The following is a 27,383-nucleotide window of genomic DNA, read 5'->3' as shown; positions in this document are numbered from 1 at the left end:
GCTGCTTGAATGCTTGGCAGCTTCATTCTCATTTTTAGCCTCCTTTCTTACATATATTTCAAGAGTGTGAGGTGATTACAGAGTATAAGAACTTCCTTAGCATGGATACATAGGGCACTAGAGAATGAAGTAGCTGGGATGGAAGCCAGATAGTTAGAAATATAAAGCAGAGATATTAGTACAAATGTTTAAAATGTAGAAGAGAATAACAAGGAGTGGTGGGTGTTCGCCTCTGTTTGCAGGGAACGTTCACTGCCCTGGGATTTACAGGTGGCCCAGTTGAATGGTCACTTAAGGTTTGTGCCAAAATCTGTGCCAAGTTCAAGAGCTGTGCCTGGAGGTTTGGGCAGCTCTCTGGTGTGCTGTGGCCAGGGGCAAAGGGAACTGTGGGCAGTTGAGCCCCAACTCTAATGAAATTGGCAGTTTGTCCCTCTGCATCTGTAAGGCACCAGGAAAATTTGTGTTTGACACCCAAACTGGTGTCATTGCTTTACTCCAGAAACCAGCTGCTCTGGTCCACTCCTGCAGCACAAAGCCAGGGAAAAAGTACCTGTGCAGCCCTGTGCTCTGAGGTGAGGGAGGAGTGTGCCTGCCTACCTCCTGCTAGCTGCAGTGTGTCTCCTCTTCTTGCCACATCTTGCCTGTAGATAGAATTAGGGGTCTCTGAAGGACAGAGCGGCTCTTCCCCGTGCCTACGCTTTCCTGCTGTCTCTTGCTTTTGTCTTCCTGTGAGCGAAAGCTGCACTTTCCCTGGGAGTTCACACTTGTGTGCTCTCTCTCTTTCCAGGGGAAGGTTCAGGATGAAGGAACGAGAAGAAATGTGGCAGAAAATAGAGGAGCTGGCCCGGCTGAACCCCCAGGTGGGTAACAGCAGGACCTAGGATGAATGAGACAAGAATGTGCTGGGGGTCTTGACCTGCTTCCTGTGCTCATGAGTCTCAGTCCTGCGCACACAGCTGCAGCAGTGGTCTGTCCCTCCCAAAACACAGTGTCTTGGGGATGCTGGCAGTGTTTTACCAGCCTGGCCCTCTGTAGCACTGACCTCTAAGTAATGGCTTGTAGAGAGCATGTACATGTTTACGGACTCTTCTCTCAGCTGCGGCTGCACGTGCAGCGTGCTGTGGCTCAGAGGGCACAGGCAGGAATGGATAGGAGAAGATGCTCCTTTCCTGCTGTGTACCTGCTGCTACCTTTGCGGGTGCCGGAGAGGGTGGCTGGAAGAAGAGTGCCAGGCTGCGTTACGATGCTGGGGGAGAAGGCTTGGTGTTGGATGGTGTGCTGACTCTCCAGCTGTCTGTTTTTCTGCAGTACCCCATGTATTACGCACCTCCACCATTGCCTCCTGTCTGCTGTATGGAAACAGAGACCCCGACTGCGGAGGATATACAGCTACTGAAGAAAACGGTGGAGACGGAGGCTGTGCAGGTGCGTAGGTGACTAGGGTCCTTCCACAATTACTCTCAGACCAGCCAGGACATCAGCATAGGCAGTCCGGGGTCCAGCAGCCAGAACCAGGTCTTTCCAAGTCTTCTGAGGGTAAATGTCCCTACTCTCATCCCTGATTGTTAGTGATCAACCTGTAGTCTGAAGAGTGGAGTTTATCTAACCTTCCCACTCTGGAAAAAGTGCAAGTGGGACTTTTCTGTGTCCTTTTAGTCTGTGTTTGGCTCTCAGCCTGTTCTGCAGCATGCTACGGTGTCACCCAGCATATCCTAGAGCAGTTGGAGTCAGAGAATGGGGAGGGTGGAGGGGTGAAGGGGTTTGCTACTGATCCCTGACTCCTTTGGTTTGTCTGTAGATGCTGAAAGACATTAAGAAGGAGAAAGTTTTGCTGCGCCGGAAATCTGAGCTTCCTCAGGACGTCTACACTATAAAAGCCCTGGAGGCCCACAAGAGAGCAGAAGAGTTTCTCACCTCAAGCCAGGAGGCTCTCTGACGGGCTCAGGAGCTGGCCCGGGAAGCTCTGCCCCATCCTTTTCCCCCAGGGGTCACGGAAATGCACTTGGTTCTCATGTATAAATAAGGAATGAACATGGTGAGCTGTGCCTGTCCTCCACTCCATCCACATCCCTCCAGGGTAGATCTGGTTTTACGTTATAACTTGTATCTCACCACTGTCATGTCCTTCTGCTTTTCCTCCTTCCTCCTGCTTTTCCACCTCGGGTGTGCGTGCGTGAAGGGAGCCTGCCTGACCTGTGATTGTATCAGCCCAGGCAGGAGTCGCTTCACTTCCAGCTGCCACCTGGTTCTTAGTCTGCCTGGGAACCAGAGCCTTGCTGCCCCGCAACACAGGCTCTGGGTTGGCCAGAGACTACCGTGCGTGGCTCAGCATGCTGCTACAAGCCCCAAGTGCCCACCTCCGCCATGCCTGCCCCACTGTGCCGCCTGTGCAGTCAAGCCCTGCGGCGGTCAGAGGTCTGCCTGAGCTCGGGGCAGGAGCGTGTGGCAGAGTTTGTGGGGGCTCTGCTGCCTCTCCACCCTGCCTTGGGGTGCAGCTTCGCAGCTGGAGGGTCTTAGGTACAGCGGAGGAGATGTTCGCTTCTATCTTTCTTTTGCTTCAAGCCCCTTCTGTTCCCCTGTCAGTGGAGTGGGGGTTCGTTGCTTTGCCACCCTCAGTAAAGCTGGGTGCAAGCACTACATACTATTGCAGCCCTCCCTTTAGAGCATCCTTAGAAGCTCTCTTGTGGGAAAGTGAATTCCTTCAGCTGTTTGTGTTGGTCCGTGCTGACTTGTCTCCATCCCAGTGTCTTGGGTTAATTGTGGGCCCAGAATTAACTTCCTGCTTTGTAGCAGGTGTCAGCCACTGACTTCTGCTTTCTTTCCTCTACCTGCTCAATTAAAATACTCCTGCAGCTCTCTCCCTTTGTCGCTGTATCCCATCCTTAGCTCTGCAGTGGCCAGGGTTTCTAGGAAGCTTGTGCTGCTAAAGTAATTTCTGCAAACTAGTGGGAGCAACAGATAGATGTTACGGGGCCAGGCTGAATTCCTGAGTGTTCAGTTCTCTCCTCTTTATGATCAATGGCTAGGTGCTACTGCTGAATTGCTTCCGTGGGTGCTCTGAGCAAAGTTCGCCTTTCCCTGTTACTTTGGCACCTGCTGTGGCCCAAGGCCCTTGTTAGTTATCATATGGTGCATCAGGGATTTGTGCTAATTTAGCATTTAGAGCGCACTTGCTGATAGCCCAGGGGGTTGCGCAGCACTGGGGTGCTACTGTGATCCGGCTTTCTCCCCTACCTTTTGTGGTGCAGATTCAATGCCCGGCCAAGATGCCACCTCAGAGAGGCTGAGGTGGTAGGAAAGGGGGTCTTCCTTGCTTCTTACCTGCTGCGCTTGCTTTCTTGACACATAAGCTTAAGTGGGTTTGCAATAGCGCAGGGAGCTTATGGGGCCGGTGCTAGTCTGACACTGCTTTGCAGCATCGTGGGTTGTTGCAGAAGGTCCTGGTGTATCTGCTCGTCCTCACCAGTAAACCATTCCCAGGTCAGAGGTTCATCCCCTCTAATCTTACTGCTGGTGTGCAACACATCTTGACCCCAACCCAAACTAAGCTGTTTTTTCCCTGTGTATCCTGTACCTGGTGCCCTGTTTAGCTCTCTTTCCGTTTGGCCCTTGTTAGGCATGCCACCATCTCTTAGGAGCAGCTGGCGAGCGTGAGTTATGTGTGAGATCACCCACAGTTGTGCAGGACCCCGCCTCCCCTCCGCTTCATGCAATGGGCCAGTTCATCAGGAGACTTACGAAACACCTCAGGGAGGTTATTGCTTATTTTGAACATTAGTCTGAGCTCATGGTCAGCTGCCAATCAATTACCTCACGCCTGGCACAGCATGTAGACATGCACTGGGTGATGCTGGATGGCTCACAGGAGCGGCAGGCGTTTTGGGGCACAGCGGAGACAAGGACTGCCCAGCACCAGCCGCCGCAGGGCTTGGGCTGGGGAGGATGTTTCTTCCCGTTGCAGTACAGGCTTTCCAATTCGTCTGCTTAGCGTTGCATTGTAAGCCGCCACCTCATTTTTAGAGTGCTACAAGCATGTATGTGCCCTCACTCGAGCCTGCTTGCTGCTAGGCAGTGGCTGCCTTTTCCCTGCTGCGGGCTGTTCTGCCTGCAGAAGGAACGGAGACTTCTGGTGTGCAGAAGTTGTCGCTGTCCTGCAGATGGTCTGTCTCTGCTGGCAGTCGCCAAGTGTGGCCGGAGGAATGCCACCGGGATTGTGCCATGTGCGGGACAGGACTGTAATGCATCACAACTACGTGCTGTACAGCTTTGATGTTCTCATAGCTTTGTGTGTCTTGTTCTGGGTCAGGGAACTTATGCTTAATACCTTCACATTGCCGTTAGTTTGCTGCCTATTCATTCCGGTGTCCTGGACATCTAGGAAGGGGACCATGTGAGAAAGGGGGGAGTGTGTTCACCCTCTCCGCCACATGTACTGCTCATACGCAGACCTGCGTCTGCCACGCTACAGCTGCCCCTTGCTCAACACTTGGTTTCTAGCGTTAGTGCTGCTCATTTCTGCCTATGCCTTTCCCCACATCAGCCAAATGGACAGAACTGGAGCTGCCTCTTCCACTTCACCTGGCTCCCTCCTCCTGAGGGAACAAGCAAAACTAACTAACTACTGCATTCACCCCCTGGACACAAGTATTAAGCTGCTTACAGTTCATATGTACATATGGTGTACTTTATTTTCAGTAGAGCATTACATAGTATGAAAGTGTTGGATTTTGTACAGATGTCCCTGTATGTACAGAACTAAATAAAACCAATCTCTTGGAAAGACACATTAGACTCCACCTCTGATACTCCAACACACAGCCCCTCTCCTGGGAGGAGGGGCCCTAGCACGGAGAGGGACTTCTTCAGCACCGACAGCACAGGGACGAATCCAGCGTTTGTCCCAAGGGAATACAGGCAAAGCTGGCTAACCCCCCCTCCCTCCGCACGCACACAGGTATGGAAACAGGTCGGGCTCCTCGCAGGCAGAGGAAGCCAACACAAGGACATCGCAGTGACTTACGCGCCAGCCAGAACCAGGAAGGAGGAGCGGGAAGGGAAGTCGGACAACGTCAGTGGGAGAAACTGGAAGGTCGATGCCGGCAAGTCCCGTCACCGCTCGGCTCCGAGGCAGCAGCTGCCTGCCTCGCCTGCGCGGCGGAGGGAGGGCTGGGGTTAGCAGCCCCCGCGCCGCAGCTCAGCCCTCACTTCCATTCGGGCCTGGGGCCACCGAGGCTCTGCCGGGCCTGCAGCGTGCGCTGCACCACGTCCCTCCACTGGTCCTCCGAGATCTGGCTGGCCCAGGCGGGGATGCCCAGGGTGGGAAGCTTCACGCCGGCCATCGTCCTCTTCACCAGCTCCACGTGCTCTGGGAACAGAGAGAGCGTGAGACCGTGGCCGAGCCCGGCGTGGGGTGGCCGGGAGAGCCTGGGCGGAGATCCCGTTACCTGCATCCATGGGGATGGAGCTTCGGCTGCTCTGAGCCGCTGCGCCTTCCGCAGCCGCCACTGCTGCCTCCTCATCCTCCTCCTCCTCCTCGCTGTCCACCGGCGGGTCGGGCAGGTGCAGCCTCAGCATCTGCAGAGAAAGGCGGGCAGCGGGGATCGGGCCCGTTCCTTCGCCCCCCCCGTGGAACCGCCCCGCCGCAGGCTTCTCCCCCAACCCAACCCGGCCCGGTCCGGCGGGAGGCCCTTGGCGGTACCTGCAGCCGCTCCTGCAGGCCGGGGCCCTCCTCAGCGCAGCCCGCCGGGGCGGCGGGGGGGCCCGCCTCACCGGGGCCCTGCTCCGGCTCTTGGCTCAGCGGCTGGTACAAATACCCGCCGCCGCCTTCCTCCTCCTCCTCTTCTTCCTCTTCTTCCTCGTCACCGCTCCAGCCCGCCGCACCATCGGGGGCCTCCGGCGGCCCCGGTTCCTCGGGACACACCCGCTCCGGCCCCATGCTCCGCGCCACCGCCATCCACCGGGCGCGGTGCCGGGGTGGGAGGCCCCGCCGCCGCCGCCACCCGGAAGCGCCGCCGCTGCCGCGGGGCACTGTGGGTATTGTAGTCCCGGGGAGGACTCCCCCCCCCCCTTTGGGCGCCGCCATATCGTGCCCGGCCTGCAGGGTGGGGTAGGGTAGGGCGTGGAACGTACCACCCCCCGAGGCGGGGGGGTGGTGGGGTGGGCCGTGGCGCCCTCGGTGGGGCCCGGTGGGGCCGTTACCGCCTCGGCGCGGGAGGGCGACCGCCGTCCACGGACTACAAGTCCCAGGGAGCGGCTGTGGGAGAGAGGTTGTCGGATTGTCTTCCCGCCGCCAGGTACGGGGTTGGGGCTGAGAGGGATTCGACCGTCGGGGAGCTGGTGGAAACGGGGGGGAGGGGGGGCCCGGAGCGACCGTCGAGCCCTTCCACGGGGAAAAGGCCCCGGTGGGCGGGCAGGGCCCCTCGGGCAGCGGTCGTGAGGCGAGGGGTGGCCCTGAAGAGGGGCCCCGGGGGGGCCTCTTGCCCTCCTGCTCCCCGCCTTGGCGTAACCGCCGCCGGGCCTCCTCCCTCCATCCCGCCTCGCCGGGGGCTTGTGCGGTTACGAGCCGTTCGCCCTTGCCCCCTCCTCCCCAGGCTCGGCCGCTTCACGCCGGGGTCCTTTTCCCCCCCACCCCGGTCCCTGTGCACCGGGGCAGAGAACAACCGACCGGCACCGGTGAGCACCGTCGGGCCGGCTCGGTGAAACTCTGCCTTGGAGGGTCCCGGTGTCGGTGTAAGAACGGGGACGGAGCGAGGGCTAAACGGCGGGGCTTGGGGCGAAGCGAGAAATGCCACGTTAGCTGTGAGCTCGGCTTTCCTCGGCCCGCTCCCTCCCAAGGGCTGGCAGGGCAGAAGCGGCTCAGGCAGCAGCCAGAGGCTGGGAGAAATTCCCGGGGAGGGAGAAGGAGGGTCAAGGAATTTCTCCCTTGGGAAGCCGTGGTGAGGTTCGGGGGGCAAAGGGAGAATTTCGGGGGCAAGGTGCGGGACGTCAGCCGGGCTTTGGGCAAAAGTCAGTCAGCGGCGGGCAAAATATTTGGGCAAAAATAAGGAGGCGGCGCAGCTGTCTGCAGGGAGGAAGGCTGGAATAAATTTCTGCCTGAGCGGCGTGGTCTGCGATTCCCGTGTCTAACACGAGCTTCCAGATCGGTCTTGGTTGACGAGCTCAGGGGCTGTTCTAGCACCGTCTAGTTTACTGGTGCTGGGATTGCGTTGCCAGTGTCCGAGCTGCTGAATGTGCAAGCTTGCAATTTCACACTGCCTTAGCATAAATAGTCAAAGCATCACATAAATGTCAAGCATGAGCGAAGAAAGCGGGTTGTTCTCGTGCTATCTCTAACAGTAAGTTGGATGTGCTTGAAATAGAACCGTCTATATGGACTGCTGTGAGCTGGCTGGACTATTTTAAGTGTTACTAAACCTTGTGGCTGGCATCTTTTGGGAGACGGGACCGAGGCAGCCGCACGGTAGGATTTGCTCTCTGGAGCGACTTTGGAGGGGCAGTAGGCTGCTCTGCTTGGGGTGGTGCTGTAATTCTGGGGGTGACCGAGCGAGCCCTTGAAAATCCGGGCCGCTTTCTACTGGGTTTCTCCCCCTTGCTGGGTGAATTGACTGCAGGAAGGCAAATCTGAGCAGCTTTCAGAAATGGCTCTAGGTTTCTCTCTGTGTGCGTAGAGGAATGAGGTAGCCCAGGGAACACTCTTTGCGCAAAGAAGTTGATCCAAGGATATATATTTTTGTTCTAAGTTTATCATCTGGCTGTTGTACTTGGAGATGGTCAGTGGCTTTCCATCTCAAATGAAATGTTCTCATAGTTAATTGTAGGGATTGAAAATAGAATGTCGAAAGCCAATAGAACAAACAGCTGAAAAATCTGACTAAAACCCATGATTACTCTCCCCCCCCTGCCCCATCAATGCTACTTTGCTCAAGTCGCCACAACAGTTTTGGAAGGTATGCTAGTGAGAAATTATCAAGTGATTTTTCTGGTGATCTCAGATGGCTGTATGCTGTGCTGGTAGACCCTAGTTAGGTGTAAGCTGGGGCAGTTAGGATGAAGGTTGTTTCAGGCATTACGTGCATCTTCAGACAACAGCAGAACCAGAGATTTGGGAGTATTGTCTATAGGTACTGTATTCAAAGAATGCAGAGCTGACTTAAAATCTGGTTGTTCCCTTGCTTAGCAGTGAAATGCCCTGGGTGAATTGCTGCGCTCTCTTTGCTGGATGTCAGCGCTGACGAAGAACAAGGGAGGTGTAGAAGGACGTCCATAGCTATTTCTCAGCTAATAGACTTGTAAGCTTCCACTTGTGGGCAGGTGTCAGGCCTGACTGCAGCAACAGACCCAGTCTGCAGTCACCCCACGGCTATTGTTGCACCACTTGCTCTGCTCTGGAAGTGTGTACCTGGGCTTGCGGTGCTGTGCACAGTCAGTGGAGGAGGGCTTCAGGCATTTCTGCGGGACCACAGCAGGTTATTTTGAGCACTTTTTAATTTTAGCCTCCCTGTGATTAGTGGCACAGGAACAACTCATTGCTGCGCTTACTTAATTTCCAGCATCATCAGCATCAGGTACTTCAACAGGAGATGAAGTGTAACCTGATTTTTAGAAACATTCTTATTCCTGGCAATTAATTGCCAGGACCTACCAGGGTTTCAACCCAAATTTCTCTGCTTTCTCTGTGCTTGACTGTAACTCTGGATAGATTATGCCAGACCAGGGAAATGGGGAGTTGTAAAGACTGCATGATTGCTGCCTGTGTGAATGCAAAATGAAATGAAAAGATCTATTAGCTTTTGGAGAGGTGAAGTGGGGAGTTCACATGTGCATCAGTGAAAGCAAGCGGCTTGAACAGAAGCACGTATCCCCTTCTGCGAAGGAGACCCCGAGTGAATGCATGTGTGCGTGTGGTCAGGATGCTCAGCGTATTGCTTCTCTGAGCTGAGACTGGGGAAAAGAGGCAGCCAGAGCTTCCTGATCGAAGGTCAGTGAGCGTATGCTGAGCTAACGGAGCATGTGGGAGTGCAGTTTCTTTGGTTTTGCTTCATCTAGAAAATCTCTCCTCTCGCCGTGTAAGAAATGTGCTGATGGAGCTTTTTGGTCTCCCTGTAAGTATACGGTCGTAGTTCCTGGGGACGCTGGGGCACAATTCCAGCTGGGCATGCTAAATCAGTCAAAGGAGATTCCTCAGACCATCAACCAGCTTCTGCTGTGGGCGCAGATGAACTGCAGAGGCTGCTCTAAAAGAGGTGCAGCTCTGGGGAGGAGAAGGATGGCTCGGCAGGATCCAGAAAAGGGACACACGCTTAGCTGTCTGCATGAATCCATGTAGAAGGCAACCCTTCTCTTACCCTGCTGGCTTTTGGCAGTAGCAATAGCTTCTGTGATTTAAATGATCTGAGCTTAACTTTTCTGTGGTGTGGAAGCCCTTCCTCTAATCCATGATGAATGTTAGTGTCACTAACTGTCCCTTTGGTTTGCGGTGCAGAGTGAAAAAGCACTTGGTTTGCCTGAGATGGGATGTGTACCGCCTCCTGCAGCCAGCGCCCTCCCAGTTCTCTGGTACCGTTTGCCTCCATCGTATCAATATTTCTGTGTTTTACAGCCTACATCCCTGTTGCTGGTGTCCTAAATGAGAAATCACGGAATGTATTTTGCATAACTTCAATATTGTACGTTTGGGGGAAATTGTTAGGAAATTTTCGTATCAATTATCAGATCAATTCATATCAATTGTTTCATATCCATATCAAAACCTGAAATGGAACTTAACAGCGTGCATAGTTGTAGGACAGAAAATAACTTTTTCTCAAAAAAAAAAGCGTTTAACTCATATTTCTAGATAGCGCAGAGAGAGGAATTGCAGGAGGAAAATTGACTTTGGGACAGAAAACTGCTCTAATGAAACGATTTCCAAAAAAGGCAGGAGAGGAGAGAGGCTGGAGCTGGATGCAGAAAGCATGGGGAGGAGTGGGGGTTCCTCAGGAGATGGGGAGCGGACCTGTGCATGGCCAAAAAGAGGAGAACAACCGCTTGGCAAAGGTGGGAAGACGTTGCGATGGTTCTGGGGTAGGGTTGTGGCCAGTGGAAGGCCAGAAGAGGAAGATGGAGTCTGGCTGGATGTTTTTATTACGGTGTAGGGAAGAGCACTCGGGTTTGGAAAAACCCTGGCAGCTTGTTAAATCCTGTGTTTTCCTTGGCCTTTTAATATACGATCCTGTAAGGATTGCTTCATGCTTCTGATTGCCTTCTTTTCGTAAAGCGAATGAGTGTTTCTGCATGCCCGGGGCCTGACGAGTGGCAGCATGAGGCTGTGCTAGCTAAGCTTTGTATTTGCTCTGAAGGGCTATCCCTGTCCTGAGCCAAGGCGAAGTGCAGCCAACTTCAACCCCATCACCCCCACCACCACCCTGGGTCCTGCGTACAGCCGCCTGCCTCCTGGGAAGGGCTGATGGCTGGAAAAACCTTTCCCAGTAATAGTAATTGTAGGAAACGACACTGCAACCTTGTTGCTACAACATCAGCATCCTTTCCTGCAGTGTGAACAGCTGGGCCTTGAGCTGCTGCCTCTCCATTGAGCAGATTAACTTCTTGGGATGTGCAGCCTTCGTTTCCTGCGTTCCTATGACTAATCTTAATTATAAGACTGTTCAGTCAGGGTAGCCAGCTCCTGTTGGAGTGAAAGGACCAGTGTCCTGCTCTGGCAGCAGCGTGCTCCTCGGCACACAGCTCAAGTGAACTCCCAAGGGTGAAGAAGAGTTTTCCCAGCCTTTCTGGCAAAAAAAGGCAAGCAAGCAGCTTGGTACGATGCCTGCCTGCCATGCCAGGCTGCTGTGCTCCTCTACCCCAGAAGGAACCAAGTGGAGAACTTGGAAGTAAGATTCATCTTCTTAATCTTCCAGGATTGGGCTCAGTCTGAAGGGTGTTGAAAATATTGGCAGTGGTGATAAAGTCCAGTTAATCTCCTTAAGGAGTCTCTTACAGAATCACTTAACCAAGAAGTGATTTTGAGGAAAGTATCGGTTAGATTTTTTCAATGATAACTCATGACTGAGGCAGGAAACACATTTAGATATGTGAAGTCTTCAAAATAGCCTGAAAGGTGACTTTGGTGGTCTCCATGGAAACCCATCTATTCTGTAGCTTTGCGGAGGACTTATACAAGAGCTGCTGCCTGGCTTAAAAAAAAAAAAAAGAGTCATTTAAAAAACAAAACCCAAACCTGCTAGATCTGAATTTGGAGTGGTCCCAGGCACACAGCGAAGCATGGTCTGTAGCAGAGGGGGACTGTTTCTGGGTGCTTCTGGAGCAGCACTGCTGGAGAAAAGCTTGATGTGACTTTCTGGGTTGCTGACTGCAATTTAGGTTACAGTGGTTGCCGCAGGACGAAGCAGCTTTGCAGGAGGGACTCCTTGGTCTGAGCTCATCTGTTACAAGTAAGACTGCAGGATGCTCTCTGTTCAGACTTTGCACGTGTCCTGTTGCTGTAACATTCAGGTATAGAGCATGCTCTGGCTGCCAGTCTCTTTTGGGAACAACTTGTAAAAGAAATAACTTTAAAAAGAAATTACTCAAATTTTGCTGAGATTTAGGAGTTCTGGAATGAGGTGACTGGTTTCTGGATGCTTTTGAACTGTCTGTAGCATGCATGGCTGGAGCTGGAAGCCTGAGCTCTGTTCCATGCCAGGAGGTCCCTGTTGGGTGGCATCTCTGACTCTTTCCCCAGGTGGGGATAAAATGGGAGAGTGCAGGTGGGTCAAATGCTGTGGTAATCAGGGTGCTGATGGGCCGTACAGGTGCCTGCTTGTGAGTGGTGGTTCTGCTTGGCTGAAGGGCTGGGGGAGGCCAAATGGAGCAAAGCACCATGGTGTTATCCCTTCCTGCTGCTCTCCAGCTAGTTCAGAAACTTTACACAGGAGGAAAGTTCTCCTTGTGAAAAAAGTCACTACTTTCCAAAAAGAAAAAGGACAGAGAAAATGCATAAGAATTTTAGTCCTCATTCTAAGGCATCCGCAAATTTCTTTGTGTTCTGCAAATGCTAAAACTGGGTGTGGGGTGGGAGTGTGCTGGCTGCATCTTCCAAGAAGCTAGAACCAAGCAATAAAAAAGAGAATGTTCGTTAGGCTGAAACACTGACGTCTCTTCTAATGGCTGTTTTTCAGCTGGGGGAAAACTGTTAAAGAATTGAACTGGCCTGCTTTTTCAGAAGCACCCGGGCAGGACTGTGCTCCAGATCATTAGATCCAAAGGAGAATCTCTGCAAAAATCAGCTGTGGTGACTTCTCTGAGAGCTGATCTGAGCCATCTGTTTGAAGCATGAAACATATCAGTTTCTTAACTGAGATAGGATGTTACAAAATTTTCGTAGTTATGCCTGGATTTGCTGCGGGAGAAAAAGGCCTTATTCTGATCATTAGAAAAGAGCTTTCTCCCCAGACTAGGGGGTCTCTGTTCTCTCATGTTTAATAAAGCTGGACCCTAGTGCTCAAATCAGTGAGTCCAAATGCTAGTGTTGTAGTCCACCCCCATATCGGGGAGTCGGTTGCTTTATGTGGGGATCATTCTTTGGGTTTTTTTGTTGGGTGGGTTTTTTGTTGGTTTTTTTTTATATTTTCCTCTGCTGTTTCTCACAACTGATCCAAAGAGCACACTCTCTTCCCTCTGGCTCTGTTCTTTTCACCTTCACAGTTGGCTCTTGCTGTGTGTTTTCATTCATGCGGACAAATTGTTCTGGTGTGTACATGATGTGTACATGACCAAGGCACGGCTGGGCACGCAGCACTCGGCTGCCTTCGCCAAAGGTGCTTGGCTTGGGCTGCCTGTGCGGCCACGCTGAGGTTTTTTTGTATGCGAGGGCATCTCCGCTTGCTCTTCCAAGCCTTGCTCGGGTTACGGTACCTGCCTTGTGTCTCCTTCCCAAGCGGAGAGTAAAACCGTCTCCAGCTGGGAGGCAGATGAGTAAGGACACAGCAATGTGACCTTTGTAGTTGGAATTCAAGGAAGACAGGAAGACCTGCAGAATGGATCATGTTATTTTAGCATTCTTTCTCTGTTACAGAGCCAGGTGACATCGTGGTGGCCCAGGAAGCATGCGGCTGTGGCACTGGGGGCCCTGAAGACTGCCTGGCTTGCAGGGAGGAATGCTACGGTGGGCAGTGCACTTGGAAGGTGGGCCACGGAGGGTGAACCACGCGGCCGTGGCTGTCGGGCACAAGGTCTATTCCTTTGGTGGGTATTGTTCTGGAGAAGACTATGAGACTCTGCGGCAGATTGATGTCCATGTTTTTAATGCAGGTAAATATGTCCTTGTGGTGCTCGAAGGAGTGGCTTGCTGGGCTCGGTTATTAGTTTTCTTGCCCAGTGCTGCTTAACATGTTACACTCCGTAACATGCTGTCTGACTCTAATTTCCAAACAAGTTATCAGTGTAGATGGGAGCCTCTTCCCTTATGCAGCCCTGTATTTTCAGCTTCAGGGGCAGGGCGCAGAGGGGCTGTAGTTCAGCAGATGGCTAGGATAAGGACTCACTAGAAGTAACCACACAGCCAATGGCTTGTTTTGTCCTTGTTCTCTGTGAACAATAACTCAACTAGGTGCAAAGAGGCGATGTTTACTTGGCTCAGATTCCCCATCCAGTTTGCAGCATGGCCGTGCTCAGCTGCCCCTAGCTTGGAGGGGGTAGGGTGGGAGCCGGTGCACTCAGTTAAGTCTCCAGGTTTAGACTCCTGAGCTGTTTCCCTGGGGGGGCAGCTGACAACCACTGCCAGCATGATGGAATCGGTAGGGCCATGTGGCTGGGATGGAGGCCTTCCCGTTTTGGCAGCAGCTATCATGCAAGTTCACAACATGGCTTAGAAAAGCGTCTGGAGCTGGAGCCATTTGTGTAGGGTAGCCTGTATCTGTCAGGAGACTGAGTTGGAGCCATGACTGTGCTGGGAGAGGCTGTATTTCTTGATTCAGTGCTCTTTGAACTGAAGAGATTACTGAGCTGGTCCATGAAGTATTTCCTTATAATTAGGCAGGTGGTTGAAAAACTGCACGGGTGCTTGGATGGGTTCAGCTGAACAGAGACAAGAGCAGAGAACCAATGACCAGTTTTGCAGACTGGACAGCATGCTGAACGCTCTCCTAACACACACGTGGCACGTAGACAAAACTAGTTTGTCTGTAAGATGCAGTGAATTCACTTCTTTAAGTCTGACTGCGGAGAAGACTGACTTGTACAGTAGTGGATAAAGGCATTGGTTACACAGGGCTGCCAAGGTGACCAGCTCACAGTGTAGAGGGGAGTGTAGCTCAGGACCTTGTGAACAAAGACATTCATCTCTATCCGGAGAGACTGGGCACTCATGCTCAAGACAGTTGAATGTCGTACTTGTAAAATGTGCCAGCAGAGCACTGCTTTTATGATGGAAGCATAACTACCATGCCCAAAGGAATGCTCTTGTGTTGTCTACCCTTCTTGCCACTCCCAAGTATTAGTGTCATGATGCTGCTGCCACTACGTGGGAGGTGACACTGGCTTCCCAAGCCCTTGCTCAGTTAGCATTGCCAGGTTCCAGTGCTAAAGCCAAGATACCAGATTTTGAATGATCTCTTTCAATCTTCCAAAGCAAAAGACTGTGTTTTAGGTAGGAAACATCCCGTCTAGCTTGACTTTAGCATTGGCTGTGCTTCCTCAGTGCTCTTTCTGCCTCTGGGGTAGATGCTCACCTTTTAAGATGCCTGACCCTTTCCCTATGTTAGTATTTCAGGGGAACTGCAGACTGTTTTCTGCTGTATTTCGTGTTATCTCCACATTGAAAACAAAACTGGAGGCTGTATGTGTGGTAGAGGGAGGGTGTCTGGTTGCTGTTGCGTAAGGGCCATGTAACCCTTGCTGTTACTCTTGCGCTGTCATTAAACTATGTAATACCTGTTGACTGCTCTGGCTACTGCTGAACGTGACATACAGGCTGCCAGGAACGAGAACCTGTAATCACAAAGAACTTCTATTAGTAACACAAGGTTAGCAAGGAGAACTCGAGTATGGATGGGAGTAAAGGAGACAGACAGCTGCCTCATCTAAAGCTTAAAGAACTAAACAAAAGCAAACAAAACCTGTTCCGACAAAGCTGCTGTGTTGCTTTACTTAAACTGCACCACTGCAAGTCCGAATAATGCCTTCAGGTGTGTTCCCTTGAATGTTGCTGCAATGAATTATTCCTGTGCTGCCCCTTCTTTCCAGCTTTGAGTCTCTTTAAAAATGTCACTAGCCTGAAGTAGTGTCGGCATTCATTATCACATCTGCACTTTTTCTTTTTTTTTTTTTGGTGTATATGTATGTGTGTGCTGTGCCTTCATTCATAGTCTCTGATGAGCCAGAGTGGAAACCTCTTCAGTGTAATTGATGCAGAATGGAACCTATTTCTGTCCAGCGTCCTCTGGTCCTCCCGTGCTTCCTCTAGTCTCTTCTGTGACAGGGGAAGACTGTGGAGAACTGTGCTTCCATTTTCATTAACTAGCTACTACTCAGGGTCAGACACAGCTTTGTCTTGCTTACTAGACTGCCTCTGCACCTTATTGTAGGGGGAAAAAAAGCACCGTGCAGGATGGGTTGTGACCTGTGAGCACGTGTAGCGGGCTTAGCATTTTACGTGGGCTCAAACTTGTGCTTTCAGTGTCTCTGCGCTGGATCAAGCTGCCTCCAGTGTGGACAAACAGCCGAGACCACGTGAGAGAGGTGCCCTATATGAGGTATGGGCACTCAGCAGTGCTCATAGATGACACCGTCTACATATGGGGTGGTCGCAATGACACTGAGGGAGCCTGCAACGTGCTCTATGCCTTCGATGTCAGTAAGTTCCAGCTTCTCGCTCTTCCTTGTTACAACTGCTCTTGATGAGACCTTTTCTCTGCCCCACCACGCTGCTCTCCAACTTGATTTTCTGTCCCTCAGTCTCTCTACAAAGTGACAGTCTGGAGGAAACAGTGCAAATGGGGAACTGGTGTTGCTGGCTGTTTCAGCAGGTGTAGAAGGGGAGCAGGGTGGCCAGCGTGTCTGCACACTTGACTCTATGTAAAAGCCTTTGAACAGAGATTACTGAATTTGTCTAATAGTCAAATGGGTTTCAGTTTTTCTATCAGCTTTGTGTGCTCTTTCTGATAGTAACTGCAACTGAAGCATTCTCTCTGTGTGATATATTATTCCTTAACTGTGGCTGAAGGTTGCAGCGAGAAGGAGCTAGAGGATTGTGCTTCCTCTCCAGGGTGGTCCTTCTTTCTGAAAGTGTGAAAGAGAGTGAGGAATAAAACACAGAAGTTGTCAGGCACAGGATGGCAAAATAAGGGAAGGCATGAGTCAAGTTAGATAGACCCAAAAGATAAACTCCTTGAGCCTTTTGGTTGGCTTCTCCATAGTGCTGCTGGCGCACCTGGGGAGAACAGGCACCATCAGGAACTGGGTGAAAAGGAGTGTCAGGAAAGGAGGGAGTACATCTGGATTCTGGAGCCAAGTCCATCTAAATACTGACCAGTGACTGGCTTGCTGGACTTGCAAGGAAACTGCTTGCTCTGGTGCTTAGTCGTGGGTTCCCTGCTTTGCCAGGAAATGTCTTGCGGCTTGGAGCTGCTCTCTGAGCGCAGGGTTTTCCCCTTCCCCTGACACATGCAGCTGGGAAGCCACCAGTAAACCTCTGCCTATGCAGAGGCCTCGTAGTGGGAGCTGCCTGGTCTCCCTGCCAACTCCAGTGCTTTAGCGTTAGGTGAAAATTAATGGAAAGGCCAGACTTCAGTCCTGGTCCGAACCCTCTGCAGCTGTCTGTACACGCTGTGCCTGTTCCCTGTCAGTCCTGGAAAGTGAGGCTGGCAGTTGTAATCCCGTGTCCGTGGTATAAGTTCCACTGTAGGAGTCACATCAAACTGGATAAAGTCTTGGCTGGGTGCAATTTTGTACCCTGGGGTGCCAAGCAGATCGTAAGTCAAGGTCTCTTCCATCTCTAATTTGACGTGTTGTGCTTGGGTGAGCTCTTGCTGCTACCGTGTGACTGGGCTTGGAAGCAGCCCCATGAAGGAAAGGAACTTGATAGCCGCTGCAGCTTTCTCACTAGAGGCTGCCCAGGAATTCTGTTGACCTTGCAGGACCCTTTGTGTGGTTCCAGCTGGAGCCTAGGTGGATAGCTGTGGCCACAGGCCAAGTTCAGAGAAGTTATCCTTGTGAAGAATGTTGCTTTGGTTCCAGTGTTACCACTTGCTGAAATAAGCACTGCTCTTGGCAGCTTGCAGCAGTTAGGAAGGGTGGTGGGAATGTCTCCTGCTGCCTCAAGGCTTATGTGTGCCTCTCTGGGCTCTTGGGACAGGTGCCTGTTTGTGCTTGGCAGTGAGTCGCTGGCTTGGCTTCATGTTGCCCTGGCACGGAGAACATCTCTGGCTGGATTTAGTCCTCCCCTAAATCAAGCCAGCCCCTGGACCGTGCGGGCTAAGGGGCTGAATCTGTCTGGTGCAGGCTCACGGACAGCAGTGTGAAGAGAACCATGAAGGGTGGAGTGTGAGGAAGGCTCCCCTTGAAGAGGGGATGAGAATGTAACAAGAGGAGCAGATAAGATAGGGAGAGCTGCGCTGCAGAGGTGGGGATGTGCACAGTAGCTCTGTTGACATGGTAAGCTTGTGGTTAAGTGACTTCTGCCTGGATTCAAGAGCTGTTTTTCCTCAGTCAGTTAGTCAGCATCTCCATGCCGTGAGGTCAGTTGAGCCACTTAGCACCACTGCTTCATTGTAATTGAAACTGTAAATGCAGAGTTGATAAGTGACTCACAAGTAGGCTTTGCAAGAGATTCAATAAAAATAACATTGCTAAAGCAGTGCTGTACTACACGCACTTCAAACGTGAGCTGTTTGTCACGTCGGGCAGAGTCAGCGGCCGTGCCCAGGAGCTGAGACCTCTGTCACCATGCCCCTCTGTGGAGGCTCAGGCAGGTAGCATTGCCTGAAGAAGCTTGCAGCTTCTGCAGAGAAGCAGGTACTGTGTGTGAGAGAGAAAGATTTCTGTCTTAGAAATGAAGAACAGTAGCAAAGAGCTATCCCATCCCAACATCTACTGTATTTTCTTAGCATTGCCTTCTGTTTTGTTTCAGACACGCACAAGTGGTTCACGCCAAAGGTGTCTGGAATGGTCCCAGGGGCGAGAGATGGGCATTCAGCTTGTGTCCTGGGAAAGAGCATGTTTATCTTTGGAGGCTATGAACAGCTGGTGAGTAGTCTCTGTAAGTGTTATTTGGCGATCCCTTGGGAAAGAGGGTGCTCCTACCCAGGACATCGGTGGAGGCAGGATACAGGGGCATATTTGTATCCATAGCTGCTTTCATTTTATAACTCAGCAAAGTTATGGTATTAATTACCCAGGGTATGCTCTTTGTTTTGCAGAGAAGATGGTTGGGAAAGTAGGCCTAAAAAAATGGTGGGTATTTTTTTTTCTTCCCCAAAACATATATAGAGGTAAAAATATAAATATTTTTATATATATAAATATTTTTTTCTGGCTCATTGCTCAGCCAAATTTAGCTAGATAAATACATAGCATTTTAAATAAATATATATTGGTCCACATTTATTTTAATTTGGCTGAGAAATGAGCCAGAAAAATCACTTTCCAATGTCTGTGGTGTTGCTGTGAGGTTTCGTCCTGATCCGGTGCATGTTCCCTGTATTCTGTACCCGCTCTCACATCTTGCTGATCCCCTCCAGCAGGCACTTGCTTGCCCTCCCATTAAGAATACCTTGAGCTGAAGGTCATCCTGCACTAGTTGTCAGTGTGCCTAATGCTCCTTTGAGCAAATCCTTATGCTTTGACCTTAAGATCTGGGTAAATATCATTTCAGCCTATCAACAGGCTCCAGAAAAGCTGTGCAAAGTCACATCTGTTTATTTGGAAGAAAGCTAGGGCTCTATTACAGCAGTCCCGGGGTTATTCCCCCTCTTCTGAGCACAATAGCATGCCAAATCCATGATTTTGATTATAGCAGCAGGAGGAGTTAAAACGTAGCTTGTTTTTAACCAGGACAAAGCAAGCCTCTAGCTGTCTTGCTGCTATCTCCCCTGCCTGGAGGAGTAGGAGTCTGTGCTGTTAGCGTGAATGCAGGCTCTTCCAGGCAGCTAGCTGCAGAAGAGTTTTGTAGGATCCTCAGAAACCTGAGTGTATTTGCTCCTGGATGTTTAAGTTCCTACAAGTAATCTTAGTTTCTACCTCTCATCAGGTGGCTTTAGCAGAGCCAGTTTGACTGTCCCATTAGTACCCCTTTCTTCTGTCACTGCATGGAGTGGAGGCAGGGTTCTGCTGCGAATGTACATTATTGTGTGTCGAACAGCCTTGAGGGGGAGGAACTGAGCACCAAATAAATGGGAAAGCTGCAGGAAAAGACAAGACACCTTTGAGGAGAAATGGGCTTTGCCTTCCTCTTGTTAAGTGATAGGTGTGCTGTCTACCTTGACATTTTGGAGCAAGCACCATGTCTTTTAGGACAGTGTCCTTCCTGGGGCCAGATGTGACCAGGCTTGTGACCAGGCTGCCCTGCTGTCTTCCAGGCTGACTGCTTTTCAAACGATATCCATAAATTGGACACCACAAACATGATGTGGACCTTAATCTCTGCCAAGGTCAGTATTTGCTTTTCACTCTGGTTTGTGGAGGAGGTCTCGTATCTGCTGTTCTCTGGGGTAGCTGCCCACACCTGTCTCCCACCTTCTGTCTGGTGTGGCTGGGATCTACAGGAGGGGAAGTTCTCCAGGAGAAGGCAGCCGCCCCAACTTCCCTATCAAGCTGTGTCATCTCCCTGGGTAATCTGCATTCTTTCTCTCGTTCTGTTTTGTTCTGTCCCTGCAGGGTACACCAGCTCGCTGGAGAGACTTCCATTCAGCTACCATCATTGGAACAAAGATGTATGTATTTGGTGGCAGAGCTGATCGTTTTGGGCCGTTTCACTCCAACAATGAGATCTACTGTAACCGCATTAAAGTATTTGATACAGAAACAAACTCCTGGCTGGACTCCCCTCCAACTCCAGTGCTCCCTGAAGGCCGGCGGAGCCATTCAGCATGTGAGTGTGGGTCTGCTGAGAGAAGAGGACAGTGGAAGGGAATTTCTGCCTGTCTCGGAAGGGCTGTCTGGTCCACTGGCTGGAGATGTGGGTTAGTGAGGGTGCACAGGGCCTGGCTTCTGTGGAAAGCTGCTGCCCACCAAAAAGCCTTGTGCGTAGCCCTAGATGTGAAGGTGATGTAAGCAAAGGTGGATAACCAGCATGCTTTGCTTTGTATTTGATGTTGGGACAGGGATCTGCTGGGCTTTACCTTGGGTGGGACACTGATGTCTATGCTTATTCTCCACAGTCAGCTACAATGGGGAGCTATATGTATTTGGTGGCTACAATGCACGCCTGAACAGACACTTCCATGACCTCTGGAAATTCAATCCAGGTATTTATGCTCTTAACTTGTTGCAGTGATAGTGCTCAAGGCCCTCAAGTGTGTGAGTGCTCAAATGGACTTGCTTTCCAAGGGCTAGGAGCCTGCCTGGGGGGAAACGGCCCTCTGACATCATTGATAAGAACTTGCTACTGTGCTTGGGACCCCTGTTCCTCCTCAGACTGTCTCCAAATTTCAGTTAGAAAGTGGGAAAGAAAGTATTGCTCAAAGACCCAGCTAATCAAAGGGTGGTTGGCAAAACTTTGTCTAGTTCTTAAATATGCAGAAATGTTGGCAGAAAAGAAGATATGGGGAAGCAATGGGCTTAGGGGAGCTAGAGACCATAGCTGGGGAAACCACTCAACTCAAGCTGCAGGATCACCATACTACACTCTCTTGCTACCAGATCAAACTGTGCAGCAGAAGGGGTGGTTTTTCAGCTGATACCCTGAATATCAGTCAACTCTGAGCTGCTTTGGGGTCCTCAGGCACTTTTTGCAGTCCATTAGACTGATTTTTGTTTGCTAATTGCCTTGCATAGTAAAGTTACCTGAGAGCAGCCAACTTGCTGCTCCCCAAGCTGATCTATGAGCTAGAGCTCCCGAAGGTTTCAGTGCTGTGCATTAGTGATTATCACCCCCCAGCATCCTTGCCACAGAGACCAGCAAGGACAAAGGCTGCTGTCTTCTCCACCTGGTTCAGTTCCCCTATGCTCCCTTCCCACCACCAAGCTGTCCCAGCAGTCTCCACTCTGTGAGGGTGGTCTGCGTTCACAGTGGCTGCCAGCAGATGGAGCTGGTTCCTGGGTCTCCCTCCAGATCTGGACCGCAGCAGGGTGCTGGGGAAAGGAGCCTGCTTGCCTGCTCCTGGAGCTCTGCCCTGCACAGCTCTCTGTGATGTCTGACCTGCAACTCCCATCTCAGCAGGCAGAGCTCCAGGGCTGTGCCTGGCATCTGAGCAACACTTCAGTAACAACCTCACAGAAGTGCACCGTTTTGCCACTAGCAAGAAGAGGAGGTCGACAGGGAGGGTGGATGTTGGTGTCTGTGGGGCAGTGCGTCTTGGCCAGACTCTTGTGACAAGCTGGTGCACTCTCTTCCGCCCCTTAGTTTCTCTCTCTTGGAGGAAGATTGAGCCCAAGGGGAAAGGCCCGTGTCCTCGACGCCGGCAGTGCTGCTGCAGAGTAGGGGACAAAATCATTCTCTTTGGAGGCACCAGGTGAGTTGCGTGGGGCGGCTCTGTGAGAGGGTTTGCCACTCCCTTCACCACAGTGTCCCTCCACGCTCTGCCCCATGCTGTAGTCAGATGCACTTCAGAGGTACATGGCAACTGTCCATCTACCTTAAAAGTGTAAGAAATGATGAAGATCAGGGCTCCTCTGGAAAAAGGCCAAGGAGGAGATTGAAGTGGTCATGCAAGCTTGTAAAGCACCTGGTGACAAGTCTTCTTGTACAAGTAGAGGCAGAAGTATGTAACATGCTGTTCAGGAGGGGTTGTGCAGTGGTCAAGCTTTCTGTGAAAGAGGTCATGGGAAGGGGGGAGGAGATCCTGCCATCAGAAGGACAAATACCTTGGTCTGCTGTGCTGTAGCAGACCTCAGACTGACTTATCTTCCCTTACATGCTGCCCTGCTTCTCCCACCAAAGTTTCTTTCTTTCATTGGCAAGTGTGGTGCCTGCCAAGCTGCAGTGGGATGTCCGCTCAGCTGGGAGCTGTTTGAGGAGACCACAGACACGACAAGGCAACATTCCGTTCTGTGCCAGTGTTCCTTAGCAAAGTTTCCATTCACAAAAGGGATCTGGTGTTAAGGATTTAGCTGTCAAACAATAGAATTGATACTGTCAGGGTGCAGGGTGGCTGGATGTGGCCAAGAGCCTTAACAGCTGCTAAAAGAAAGGAAGTGGCCCATCACCAGGACATGCTCTTTGCTGTCGGGAATGACAAATTGCAGCCCTGGAGCACAGGCCTGTTTACCAGCATCTACCTTGCAGAGACGTCTGAAATGCTTTCAGCCTTCCACATGGTTTGGAAAGCTTTGGGGATTTCTCTGGGACCCTGGCAGTGGCTTTTTGAGAATACTTCTGAAGAGAGGTTGGGGCAGAGAACAAGGCAGGGCAGGTTCTGCTGATAGGCTGACTGTACCAGTCTGCGATGGAGTGAAGGGCCTTCAGGCCCCAGGAGTGCTGGGGGTGTGTGCTTAGTTGTCTGTGTGGGTGTGAGGGAGTGCTTAGTGCAGGTGAGGTGTGCAGAGGTGCTGAGTTTATCCAGTCTTCTCAACAGATACTGGGTGCTGCTCTGTACAGCAGAAGGCTTAGTAGGGCTTGATGGCAGTTTTGGATGCTCTCGGATGCTGCAGTGTGGATTTGTGTTACAGCAGCAAATGAACTCTGATGTTAAACCTAGGCAGCCCTAGGAAATGCTAGCAAACCACAATAAATTTAACACCAACTTTTTGGAGTTTGGGCCACCTCTGCCAGGCAACGCAGCAGTGCCTTGTCTTCTCCACTGAACAACTTTGGTATTCAACTTGTTCCTTAATCCAGGCTCAACCCCAATGCAGGCCAGTTCATCAGCACTAATTTGGGATAGGAAGAGTTGCTGGCAGCCAGGAATGCAGCCTGCTTGGACTGGAGGGAGGGTCTTGCAGGCTGGGGAAGGGGGAGACGGGGGTGGGAACTCTGCTTGCTTCCTGTAACAGTTATCAGGTGTACTCTGGAGCTGCCTGGAGAGATAAGAAGTTTTCCAGGAAGTCGTTGTAATGGAGAACTCCCTGTGGTCTGCCTCCTGACCTGTGCTCCCCTGCCTGGGATGGGCTGGGGGGGGGGCACACAGCGCGGGGGATCCGGCAGGGCTCCTTGGAGGATGAGCCGGCAGGCTCGGCTTGCTAGGCAGCAGCACCGGGGGACAGGCAGGCAAAACCTCTTTGTGTCCTGCCTTCCCTTACAGGATTCACGTAGGCTGTAGACTGTTCAAGAGGCACTTCTGCAGGGTGCCTGCTCCCGCGGCATTCAAATGCATAGTCCCTTTTGTAGTCCTGCCTAGAGCCTGGTCTTTTTGCCCCAGCTGTGGTCTCTCACTGTGGCCAGCAGCAATCCTGTCACTTGTGTCCCATTTAAGTGACCGGAAAGTCATGTAGCACTAAGCTTGGTGTTCCCGTTAGCTGTGTCGCAGTTGTGGCCCCAGTCTGGTTTCCTCCCAAACCCACCAGCGCTTCAGCATGCAGAGACCATCCATGAGGGAGAACGAGGGGCAGAGGGAATGCTATAAACCAGAGTCTAGCTGAACAGATGCTGATCCGGGTTTGGCTTGAGGGTGCATTTTCCCTGACAAGGCTTAGAAATGCCTGGCTCTGGTGAGGGAGTAGGGGCTCTCACTGGGTGCTTGGTGCAGGGCTCAAGAGCATTCGCCAACACGCTGAATTGCTGTGCAGCTGGAACGAGCAGTTTTGCTGGGCTCTGCCTGGCAAAGGGGTGCCCTGCACCCTGCTGTCTGGGATTTGCGGCTCTCCTGGTCTTGAACTCCAGGCTTTCCCTAGCTGCTTTGCAGTTTGGTGATTAAAACTGCAGACATGGTGCCTGCTGCCTTGCCTTTGAAAGATAAGGGATGGTCTAGGGTTTCCTGTGACGTGGATGTGAGATTAGATTGTGGTGTGGTGAACACACAGGGGTGGAATTAAAGGGGCTTTTGCCTGTATCCGGGCAGATGGGACCCATCAGCGACAGGTCTTCTCTGCCAGTAGTGAGCAGTGCCCCACACTTTGTGCTGGGTTTATGGGAACCTGGCGGGGGGTAGGTACCGTCTCATATCCCATGAGATGTGAAGCTTATTGGGTCATAGGTGGGGAAGCAAGTGACACTGAGGTGAGAAGTCACTGCATGAGGTCCCAGCTAAGCAGTGAGGACACACTAAATTGCCTTGTCACAGACCAAAGCAGGACTTAAAACACCTTTCGTTTCTTTCAAATTCTCCAAAAAACCATCAGCCATGGGAGTACTTTCCCCTGGTCCAAGCACCACTGTTACAGCAGAGGCTGGTCTGCCTGTGCTAGGGGATGCAGTGACCAGTCTCTCAGGTGCTTTGGCTGTTCCATCAAGACTGCAGAGGCAGCAAACCATAGGCGAGGCTGTCTGTTCCCTAGAAATGCCTGAAGTCATAGCTCCTTACTAGCATTCCAGGACCAACATCAGATGGGAGTATCAGCAAATTGGGATTGGTTTAAAATGACTGCTGCACTGATCAACACCTGACACATGCTCAGTTACAGTCTTCTGAAATGCCGTTCCCATTTTGGCACAATCGGGGAGCTGTGGCTGGAGCCCACAGTGATTCCTGAGTCAGACTGAGAAATGTCTGTGCTTGCCCTGCCACGCAGATATTTCCTACCTGCTTTCTCCACACTTCTCTTAGAACATCTCAATGGCCGTGCTGAAATAATTGCAGTAGATTTTAACCACGTGAGAACTGGCGCGACGAACAGTGTGTGGCTGGGCAGAATCTGTTTCAAACTTCGTGCTGTTGTGCTTGGCACACAACTTCAGCTCATGCAGCAGAACCTAAAAGCTGTCCAGCTGCTGGCCTCATCAGAGGAACACAAGCTGATAAAATAGGATGTTTTCCTGGCTGCAGGTTGCTAACCTGTTGGCTTTTGCTGGAGAGTTTGTGCTTTACAAAAGCTTTGTGTTTATCACACAAAGAGCGGGACAGATGCCTATGCAAGCACGCCTGCCTGCCTGCCTTCAGGAGCTGCTGTAATATCCCTTCTTCAGCCTGCTCGGAGTCATCCTCAGCCTCGTCCTGGGGCTCAGCTTTGCCTCTCTGAGTGGAACTCTTTGGAGGGTCAGATCCACTGAAATTGCTGAGCAAATAGAACCCTGAAACAAGCCTTAGCTCTGGAGGCAGCTGTTTGCCAGCACCCTCCTCATGCCTGGAGGGTGGGTGCCACAGTTCTGGAGGAGGCCCCAGGGTTGCTTAGTTGTTGGAGAGCGGTTTGGGGGGTACTTGGGGAAGGAGGAGTGTGAAACCAGCCAGAGGCTGGTCAATGTACAAGAAGGGAAAAGGGATGTTCCCTGCAGAGTGGGACCTGTGTTTGGAGGTGCAGCAAAGTAACAGAGGCAGGTGAGGTGAGGGGGAGGCTCGCAGCTGGAGTCATTGTGGTCGTGTGTGAGAAGGCGGCAGCTCCCCCATTCCCTGCTATGGCTTGCGGAGGAGATGGTGTGTGTTTCTGCCCCCAGCTCTGTGCAGCTCTGCCTATTCTGCGAGGAGCTGGGAGAGTGATGGCTTTGGGTGCTGCTGAGGGAAGCAAAAGGACAGGAGGGATCAGAGGGCTCCTGCATGGGGCAGGCAGGCCAGGAACAGTCCTGGACTTGCTCAGCCCTTGGGGAGCCCAAGGGACCGTAACTGGTGTACAAGCATTTTGGCACTGACTGATACACTTTGCTTCTGCAGCCCGTCTCCAGAGGAGGGAATGGGTGACGAATTTGACCTGATGGATCACTCAGACCTCTACATCCTCGACTTCAGTACGTGAGCACTCCCTGCCCAGCTTGAACCTCTCACCACAAGGTGCCCTGTGAGCAGGCCCTGCTGTGAAGCACCATACCATGTCCTACATGGCTCCCGGTGCCTGCCTCTCAGAGCTAGGCAGCTTCCTCTGGCTGGCGTACATGGCTTAAGGCAGACCAGCCAGAGATGCAGCTGTGCTTGCAGGCCTGAGCTGGGCTCATGGCTCTTTGTGCTCTCCTTCACACAGACTTCTTGTGGGAGCACAGAGAACTGCTCCAGCCTGTCCCTGGTATGCCTGCCTTGTCCCTCAGAGGAGATGGCTGGGGTGTTCTGCTCTGTTCCCTGTGGCACGATGCCTGGACGCCCCCCTCCATAGTGTCCAGATGAGGACTGCTGTGGCTAACTGCCCTCTTTCCACAGGCCCCAGTCTAAAGACGCTGTGTAAGCTAGCAGTGATTCAGTACAGCCTGGACCAGTCCTGCCTTCCCCACGACATCAGGTATTGTGTGCCTTGCCGGGAAGTCACCCCACGGGTGCTCCCTGTCCTTGGGGTGCTCCAGCCCTGGCTGAGGGCTGCCTGGGGCCCTCTTCGGCACTGTGCAGCTTCAGAGCAGGCTGGGCTGGAAACCACAGCTGAGGCTGATGTGCAGCGGAGCTGCTCCAGCCCTAGGCACTGTGTTTGTGCTTTCTCTCAGTGTATCCCATTGGTGTGTTACAGATGGGAGCTCTCGGCCATGACAACAAACAGCACCATCAGCCGCCCCATCGTCTCGTCCCAGGGCTGACGCCGGCTTGTCCCTCTACCACCCTGCCCTTGCCCCTCCACACACTGACTTCTTGCTCCACTGCCTGCATGAGTTTTTAGCCCTTTCAAGCAAGGAACATGTGAGCTCAGTTTGTTTTGCCCTAGCCAGGCCTCCCTCTGCCCTTGTTACGCTTTGGGCATCACGAGTGTGCAGGCAGAGCCGTCCGCCGGGGAAGAAATTGGCTCGCCCCAGCAGCACAACTGTGAACCCCTCTCCTTGCTGATGGCTCCAGCGTCTCCTGCCTTCCTTCCCCTTGCCTGTGGAGCTGCAGCTGTACTGGCCTGGTCCCCAGCCACTTTCCAAGGGCCTGAATCAACTCCAACCACCAGCCATGGCCCTGGGCTTGGCCCTCGGGCTATGAACTGTTCCTGCGCTGCCTGGAGAGAGCAGGGACCTCCATGCCTGCACCTGCCAGTGCTGACCAGCATCCTGGCACCGGATGGCAGGCCCTAGCCCCAAGCTGAGCCTGATGTGGGGGCCTGGGCCCAGCTGGACTCTCTGCCCAGCTCCTGTTGTAAAACAGCAACTGGGGGGAGTTTTATAAATGCTGAGGCAGAGATGGTTTCTGCTGCTCTGTGTGTCCTAGCAGGTGAACTGGGGGGAGAGGTGGTTTGGGAGGGGAGAGACTGAACCAGGCGCTTTCCCTGAC

General features: G+C 52.1%; 3 protein-coding genes across 6 annotated transcripts in view; 2 read left to right on the top strand and 1 right to left on the bottom strand.

The window, feature by feature from the left end:
* PPP2R5D (protein phosphatase 2 regulatory subunit B'delta) overlaps positions 1–4,784 on the top strand; it is a 32,554-nt gene extending 27,770 nt beyond the window's left edge. For both annotated transcript variants that reach the window (XM_069799831.1, XM_069799832.1), the window contains exons 14-16: positions 788–860; positions 1,309–1,425; positions 1,799–4,784. In XM_069799831.1, the coding sequence (XP_069655932.1) occupies positions 788–860; positions 1,309–1,425; positions 1,799–1,936 (328 nt within the window). In that variant the 3' untranslated portion in view covers positions 1,937–4,784. The remainder of the gene's footprint in view (positions 1–787; positions 861–1,308; positions 1,426–1,798) is intronic.
* Positions 4,663–6,097, bottom strand: MEA1 (male-enhanced antigen 1). The gene is made up of 3 exons (XM_069799839.1): positions 5,699–6,097; positions 5,445–5,574; positions 4,663–5,365 (listed from the first exon to the last, which is right to left on the bottom strand). Exons 1-3 carry the CDS (start codon positions 6,080–6,082, stop codon positions 5,202–5,204), a joined length of 678 nt encoding a protein of 225 aa, XP_069655940.1. The 5' UTR covers positions 6,083–6,097; the 3' UTR covers positions 4,663–5,201.
* A 51-nt stretch (positions 6,098–6,148) lies between these two features.
* KLHDC3 (kelch domain containing 3) lies at positions 6,149–27,291 on the top strand. Of its 3 annotated transcripts, none has more exons than XM_069799835.1 (11): positions 6,149–6,293; positions 13,052–13,287; positions 15,653–15,829; positions 18,104–18,219; positions 19,551–19,622; positions 19,849–20,062; positions 20,352–20,438; positions 21,536–21,644; positions 25,872–25,945; positions 26,349–26,427; positions 26,647–27,291. In XM_069799835.1, exons 2-11 carry the CDS (start codon positions 13,134–13,136, stop codon positions 26,711–26,713), a joined length of 1,149 nt encoding a protein of 382 aa, XP_069655936.1. In that variant the 5' UTR covers positions 6,149–6,293; positions 13,052–13,133; the 3' UTR covers positions 26,714–27,291. The 3 variants fall into 3 exon arrangements, with proteins under 3 accessions (XP_069655936.1, XP_069655938.1, XP_069655937.1); XM_069799837.1 differs by lacking the exon at positions 6,149–6,293 and adding an exon at positions 6,652–6,672; XM_069799836.1 differs by lacking the exon at positions 6,149–6,293 and adding an exon at positions 7,321–7,459.
* The last annotated feature ends 92 nt before the right edge of the window (positions 27,292–27,383 follow it).

The sequence above is a fragment of the Haliaeetus albicilla genome, chromosome 13, assembly GCF_947461875.1.
Source record: "Haliaeetus albicilla chromosome 13, bHalAlb1.1, whole genome shotgun sequence".
NCBI classification, from domain to species: Eukaryota; Metazoa; Chordata; class Aves; order Accipitriformes; family Accipitridae; genus Haliaeetus; species Haliaeetus albicilla.
The sequence above is the reverse complement of the archived record's forward strand: the minus strand, read 5'-3'. Positions and strand labels throughout refer to the sequence as shown.

Excerpts from the sequence above, each read along its gene's own strand:
- KLHDC3 (XM_069799835.1), top strand. The coding sequence starts at position 13,134 with ATGCTACGGTGGGCAGTGCACTTGGAAGGTGGGCCACGGAGGGTGAAC. Across the intron at positions 15,830-18,103 it reads GCTCTATGCCTTCGATGTCA|ACACGCACAAGTGGTTCACG; the intron begins GTAAGTTCCAGC and ends GTTTTGTTTCAG. Across the intron at positions 25,946-26,348 it reads CCTCTACATCCTCGACTTCA|GCCCCAGTCTAAAGACGCTG; the intron begins GTACGTGAGCAC and ends CTCTTTCCACAG.
- MEA1 (XM_069799839.1), bottom strand. The coding sequence starts at position 6,082 with ATGGCGGCGCCCAAAGGGGGGGGGGGAGTCCTCCCCGGGACTACAATA. Across the intron at positions 5,575-5,698 it reads GCCTGCAGGAGCGGCTGCAG|ATGCTGAGGCTGCACCTGCC; the intron begins GTACCGCCAAGG and ends CTTTCTCTGCAG. Across the intron at positions 5,366-5,444 it reads CTCCATCCCCATGGATGCAG|AGCACGTGGAGCTGGTGAAG; the intron begins GTAACGGGATCT and ends CTCTGTTCCCAG.